Source organism: Octopus bimaculoides, chromosome 25 (assembly GCF_001194135.2).
Source record: "Octopus bimaculoides isolate UCB-OBI-ISO-001 chromosome 25, ASM119413v2, whole genome shotgun sequence".
Classification (NCBI taxonomy): domain Eukaryota; kingdom Metazoa; phylum Mollusca; class Cephalopoda; order Octopoda; family Octopodidae; genus Octopus; species Octopus bimaculoides.
Window position 1 is genome coordinate 27,435,065 of NC_069005.1, and position 7,645 is coordinate 27,442,709.

The window sequence follows — 7,645 nt, forward strand, 5'->3', positions numbered from 1 at the left end:
CTCATTCTTAAGGTATGTTGTTATTATTATTCAGGTCACTGCCTGGAATAGAATTCAAAATCTTGGGGTTAAGAGCACAGGCTACTAACCCCAAGATTCTGAGTTCGATTCCAGGCAGTGACCTGAATAATAATAATAATAATAATATCGAAAAATACCTTAGGAATGAGAACCCAGGTTCGAAATTTCCCCAAGACACTTGATGAAGGCTGGAGGGTATATCAGTTGAAACATTGTGTTAACAACAAACAAGATGAGGACAAATATCTGTCAAATGTAAATAATGTACATAATTCCTCATCTCTTAAATATAGAACTGGAATATTACTAACCTGTTTGACAGTTGCTACCCTGATATCCTGCAGCACATCCACCACTTGAACATACACCTGACACTGAGTTGCACTTTTTGTTATCTGCACAGTGACATGTTCCAGTGCAACTGGAGCCAAACCTTCCCACAGAACAAACTGTAAATATAATTTGTATATAAGTATGTATGCATGTGTATATGTGAGCATATTAGATACATAATGAGAATTAAGAGAGGAAAGAGTATATATGCAAATATATAGGGTGTCCACAAAGTCTGGGTACATGGGGATTAACACATACTTTAAAAAATTATTATTTCTAAGATTTAATTGTTTGTTATGATTTTATTTACTCCATGTACCCACATGGAGATTAACACATACTTTAAGAAATTATTATTTCTTATATTTAATTGTTTATGTTATGATATTATTTACTCCATGTACCCAGACTTTGTAGACACCCTGTATATGGTGGTTGTCTACTCCTTATACAGAGTTTGACCACCTCCTGTACCTCCACCATAGAACCTCAATGTCTTTATCCTTGTCTTTCTCAACCTTCTACTTCCTCTGCTTTCTTCCTTTCACATTAATTTCCATCACTCCTCTCATCCAGTCACATTCATCCTTTCTCAGCACATGACTCAACTATCTCATCCCGTTTCTTTTCACACCATACTCTGTTTCTCTTTCTTCACATCTAATGCTTTATCTCAACAGGTGAAAAAGAGGCAAAAATGTGTGCACATGTATTACAGAACAAGTGTTTGTAAGTCATTTCTCTGTGGGCCCTATCACAGTTTTTGTTCCACTTTGTGGACCCTATAACATTAATTTCACATTTCCTTTCACATTAATTTTTATCACTCCTCTCACCCAGTCACATTCATCTTTCTCTGCACATGACTCAACTATCTCATCCCATTTCTTTTCACATCATTCTCTGCAATTTTTTGTTTCTCCTCTTCTCTTTCAACAGTGAATGAATGAATGAATGAATGTGCATGTCTATGCATGTATGCATGCTTATATGTATGTGTGTATGCTTGTGAGAAGGTGTGAGTAAATGTTATATGCAATTTCCATTCCATACCTTGATGGCAATTTGAACCAACATAGCCTGGTGCACAGCCACCACTTGAACAAACACCGGTGATATGATTACATTTAGTGACAATGGCACAGTGACATGTTTCTTTACAGTTGAGACCATAGCTGCCTTGCCGGCACACTGAAATATTAAGCAACAATACCATTATTAAAATGTAATCATCATTATCATCATCATTGCCATCAACAGTGGCAGCAGCAGCAGTAGCAGCATCACCATCACCACCACTACCATCATCATCATTATCATCACCACCATCATCATCATCTCCAGCAGTAACAGCAACAGTATCATCATCATCATCATCGTCATCGTCATCACAATCAAAACCAAATTTATGGCACCCTAGTCATAACACCAACTTGAACTTCTAACTTGTTGTCTCTTGAGGTCTCTGGGTGGGACTTGGAATCAACTTGTACAATCACAAAAGCAAAAGCCAAACATATAATAATACTAATACTAATAATAATAATAATAATAATAATAATAATAATGATCCTTTCTACTATAGGCACAAAGCCTGAAATTTGGGGAGAGGGAGATAGTCGATTATATTGAACCCAGTGCATAACTGGTACTTATTTTAATGACCTGAAAGGATGAAAGGTAAAGTCAACCGCGGCAGAATTTGAACTCAGAATGTAGCAACAGATGAAATATCGCTAAGCATTTCACCCAACGTGTTAACGATTCTGCCAGCTTGCCACTTTGATAACGATGATGATGATGATGATGATAAGATCAACAACAACTCACCTGACTGACAGTTATGGCCTCGGTAGCCATGGGAACATTTCCCAGTTATGCAGATACCATTCTCAGAGTAACACTTTCCATTGTTCAGACAATGACACTTCTTGGCGCAGTTGATACCAAATGTACCGTGTGGGCATCCTGAAATGGTACAAGAATCATTTCTGGTATATGCAACGAGGCAGTATTAAATTAAAATAGCCACCTATTTATTATGCTTGACCCTTTTGTATTTAAACCAGTTTTTTCCAACCAAAACATTCTGTTTTATACTCAAACTGACTAGATCTGGCCTCTCATACTTACCTTACAATGGCATTCGAATTCGGGTTTATGTCCGTACCACTTTTTGCTCTGTCAAGTCCATACTTGTTGCAAAGTGTCCAATGGACAATCCTTGCTATATTGTCATGACGTCTCATATTCTTTCTGTGCAAGTGGCATATATTGACTGTTATTATGCCATACGGTTTCACCATTTTCTCCACAAATTCTGCACTTATCACTTTCTGATGTGTTGTCTATTCTGTATTTGATGTAATTGGTCCTTAATGCTTGCTCTTGGGCAGCACAGATTAAAGCCTCCATTTCTGGTTTTTACTACGACTACTACTACTACTACTACTACTACTACATTTATCCTGTATTACATCAGCACAGCTCAGTATGATCCCATAAAACTGGTGTGGTAAGTTGGAATCACGTGTGTGTGTGTGTGTGTGTGCGTGATTTTTAAAAAGTGTTTTAAACATTGAATTCTCTTAACCTGATGATCAAGCTTAATATCTGCATTAATTTTAAAATTGTATAAATTCTGACATCATCATCATTATCATCATCATCGTTTAACGTCCGCTTTCCATGCTAGCATGGGTTGGACGATTTGACCGAGGACTGGTGAAACCGGATGGCAATACCAGGCTCCAATCTAAATTTGGCAGAGTTTCTACAGCTGGATGCCCTTCCTAACGCCAACCACTCAGAGAGTGTAGTAGGTGCTTTTACGTGTCACCCGCACGAAGGCCAGTCAGGCGATACTGGCAACGGCCATGCTCGAAATGGTGTCTTTTATGTGCCACCCGCACAAGCCAGTCCAGGGGCACTGGCAACGAAGTGATTTATTATTCATTATAAAGTATAATATAATAAAAGGTTACTTCATACAAAAAAAAATATTTCCACCAGGTGGCGACAGGTAAGAATTAACAATAAGGATTTCTCACAAAACAGGACATAATACCAGGTGACTCAACCAAACTGATTGGTACTATATATCGGCTGAGTCATGTGGCAGTAAATCCTGTTGAAATCAGATTGGTTGATACACCTGGAACTATGTCATTCATCTGATGAAAATGGTTTTTTTTTGCATGATTCAACACTTTTGCTCATCAATAAAAAAACAGGTCTGAAACAGTTGTAATGAACTGCAACCATTTATCATCATCATTTAACGTCCATTGACCATGCTGGCATGGGTTGGACTGTTTGACCAGGGCTGGCAAGCTGCACCAGGTTCCAGTCTGATTTGGCATGGTTTCTATGGCCGGATGCCCTTGCTAATGCCAACCATTCCAAGTGTGTAATGGGTGCTTTTACGTGCTATTGGCACAGGTGCCATCTGTGTAATACCAGTATCTGCCACGACTGCAATTTTACTTGGCTTGATGGGCTTTCTTCTCAAGCACGACATAATGCCGAAAGTTTAAGTCATTCATCACAACCTCTGTGAGGCCCAACACTCAAAAGAACCTTGCCTTATATCTGGACCTGGAGTTTATAGTCAAAGTGGAATACGTGCAGTGAGTTGACACTGCCAGATTGAATGGTACTGTCCAGGTGTGGAAGACATTATTCAGTTAGAAGCCAATATAAGGAACACCTACCTGTCCAGGTGTCACACAATGAAATTGAACCTGAAGCCATGTCATTGTGACATAAATCTGTTAAACACATGACTATCTATAATACTTTAGCGAGAGTAAGAAGAGGAGATATAATGTTGCAACATGTTCTCCTATAGATAATAGTTCACCCACCAGTCTGGCAATTGCTTCCTTTGTAACCAGCTGCACATCCTCCACTCGAACATACTCCAGACGCTCTGTTGCATTTACTATTGTCGGCACAGTGACACGCATTCTTGCAGTTTGGTCCAAATTTTCCATGAACACAGACTGGAATGTGAAAAAAAGAAGTTAAAAGAAGCAAAAATGAAGAGCAACAGAACAAAAGAAGAAGAAAAAAACACAAACAAACTGGAAAACAATGGACAATAAGCATCAGATAAATATTAAAGAGGTGATATTTCAGTTGACAGAACAAATAGACTCACATCGTTCTTCTCCCTATTTGTGTGAGTATCTATGTATGCAACAATGTATGTATATAGGTCATTTTTCAGTTTTATTTCAAGATATCTTGCCAATAGAGAAAGAGCTCATTTCTAACCTAGATCCAAGGCTCGTTGAAATTTCAACATCAACAGGGTATTTTTGTATGTATGCATATGTTCAGATTTGTATGTTTTGCTTTATGCAATGACTAAGGAAAATAATTTAATATTATTATTATCATTTACAGAATTGTAAAACTCGACAATGCTTAACAAAATCATTCGTAGTGAAAGTGCAAGAAAATTTGTTTACAAAAACAATTACAGACTAATATAGTTCTTAAATTTGACACGAAAAAGCAGGTTAGGTTGCTGGTGTAATCAGTAACACACTTAGTCACAAAAACAAAGGAATGTGGATTCGAGTCCCACACATATGCAAAAACCTACTTTTTTTCTGTCAAGGGCTTATATGCCCCATTATTAGACTATTTTCCTTAGTCGTTGCACGGTGATCGCTATAAGCTTTAAGCTTATAAAATACTATTATTAGTATTTACAGAACTGCAAAACTCGGCACTACTTAACAAAACCATTCGCATATATATACACACACACATGCACATATCAAATCCCCTCACAAGGCTTTTGGTCAGCCTAGGTTTATAGTAAAAACACTTGTCAAAGGTGCCACACAGTGGGACTGAACCCAGAACCAAGTGGCTGGAAAGCAAAATTCTTACCACACAGCCATGGCTGCACCTATTTACATAACTACTCCATTAAACTTACCTGTTTGACAGGTGCTACCTGTGTAACCAGCTGCACATCCCCCACTAGAACAGACTCCAGTTTCAGCAAAGCATTTACTGATGTCAGCACAATGGCATATGCCTGCACAGTTGGCACCAAATTTCCCTGCTGCACATTCTATAAAGTAAAAGCAGAAAGGAAGTTATGAAGTTTCATTTCATCAATTATTTGTGACAAACTGACGTTCAACTTAACAATATTCAGGGCAAGGATTAACTTTTTAGGATTCAAACCAGCCATATTAATAATATTAGTACTTGATGAAAACTCTCAGCTGGGTATGATGGAAAGTGTCAGCTTCTCATAGCTGACACTTGTTTACTGGTCATAATTCAAGAACCCTGCAGAGAACTCTTGCAGGTCCAAGCAATGCTGGCTTTTGTAGGAATTCTATCTTTACATTTCGAGCCATGCTGGTAGTTGAGCGCTGATATTTCCAAGCGAACCAATCACTACTGGTATCATGTCCACTTTTTCCATTGCCCACAGCTTACATATTTTCCATTTCAGTTCATTACTATTATTGTTGTTGTTGTTGTCGTAATTGTCATTGTTGTTATTTTTTTTTATCATCATCATCATTATTATTATTATGATTATTATTGGCCCTCGTGCCGGTGGCACGTAAAAGCACCCACTACACTCTCTGAGTGGTTGGCATTAGGAAGGGCATCCAGTTGTAGAAACTCTGCCAAATCAGATTGGAGCCTGGTGTAGCCATCTGGTTTCACCAGTCCTCAATCATATCGTCCAACCCATGCCAGCATGGAAAGCGGACGTTAAACGATGATTATTATTATTATTATTATTATTATCATTATTTATTGTCTTTGCACAGCTTCTAATGCTGGAGATGTACCACGGTGTCAGCTGTTCACTACCAGTGAACGAAGGTACTACCCCTTATTTTTCGACTACCATCTGAAGTATTTGAGTGGTTCCAAGCAATGCTGTTCGTCGTCGTCGTCATCGTCGTTGGCGTCGGCGTCATTATTATTATTATTCAACATTTGGTAGTTTCAGGGCCAGTGCCCCTGGACTGGCTCTTGTGCGGGTGGCACATAAAAGACACCATTTCGAGCGTGGCCGTTTTCGTGCGGGTGACACGTAAAAGCACCCACTACACTCTCTGAGTGGTTGGCGTTAGGAAGGGCATCCAGCTGTAGAAACTCTGCCAAATTGGATGGGAGCCTGGTGTTGCCATCCAGTTTCACCAGTCCTCAGTTAAATCGTCCAACCCATGCTAGCATGGAAAGCGGACGTTAAACGACGTTGATGATGATGATGATTTGGTAGTTTCAGGCAATTTTGTACTGCATGACCTGCTATACTTCCTTGTTGCTGGTGTATATGTGTAGCATTGTATGTTCTTTTTTGTTGTTGGGGAGTGTGAACTCTTCCCATTAATTGTATTGCGTCAGTTTCATTTTTTTTTAATGAGGTGTGGTGCAGCCTTTAGTTGTATTACTGTGTGTGTTGTGTGTGCATGTAATGTGTTGGGTATCGGTCTGCTAATAGAAGTTTATTGAATAGAATATTTCCTCTATGTTTAGTGTTTTGTGTTTGTGGATTGTTTTGTTTAGTTTGTATTATTGAATTGATAATGTCTTGCATAGGATGTGGGTTTCCAAGTGCACCAATTACTATTGGTATCACGTCTACTCTCTTCATTGGCCACAACCTTCGTATTTCCTGCTTTAAATCATAACAGCTGTTTATTTTTTTCTTCTCCTTTCACATTGATCCTGTTGTCATCGGGGAAATGCTATGCCGATTAATCATACATGTTCTTTCTTTTTTATTCACCTGAACAATGTCTGGTTTCTGATGTCTGGTTTCTGATGTCTGGTTTCTGATGTCTGGTTAGGTGATTGCACCGGATCACTGCATCCCACAGGATTTTGCAATTCTCAATTTCAGTGACTCCTTCTGGAGTTTTCTCATACTATGTCTTTGCTCTTTATTTCCACAGAGCTTCCAATGGATCATTCTTGCCACATTATCATAGCACCTTTTGTATTCACATTGTGCCAATAATAATAATAATAATAATAATAATAATAATAATAGTAATAATAATAATTATTATTATTATTTTAAAAGGATTGATGTAACTCTTCACAAATGTAAACAGTCAAGATGAAGAGCGCGATTCGATTGTAATAGATATTTTATTACTCACTTTACTCTTTTACTTGTTTCAGTCATTTAACTGTGGCCATGCTGGAGCACCGCCTTTAGTCGAGCAAATCAACTCCAGGACTTATTCTTTGTTAGCCTAGTACTTATTTTATCGGTTTCTTTTGCAGAACT

General features: G+C 38.3%; 1 protein-coding gene across 1 annotated transcript in view; it reads right to left on the minus strand.

Annotated features, from left to right (window-relative positions):
• Positions 1-7,645, minus strand: part of LOC106876469 (fibrillin-2) — a 148,187-nt gene that overhangs the window by 85,628 nt on the left and 54,914 nt on the right. The window contains exons 9-13 of the mRNA XM_052976637.1: positions 5,312-5,449; positions 4,224-4,361; positions 2,188-2,325; positions 1,411-1,548; positions 333-470 (exon numbers count right to left, since the gene is read on the minus strand). Of these exons, the coding sequence (XP_052832597.1) occupies positions 333-470; positions 1,411-1,548; positions 2,188-2,325; positions 4,224-4,361; positions 5,312-5,449 (690 nt within the window). The remainder of the gene's footprint in view (positions 1-332; positions 471-1,410; positions 1,549-2,187; positions 2,326-4,223; positions 4,362-5,311; positions 5,450-7,645) is intronic.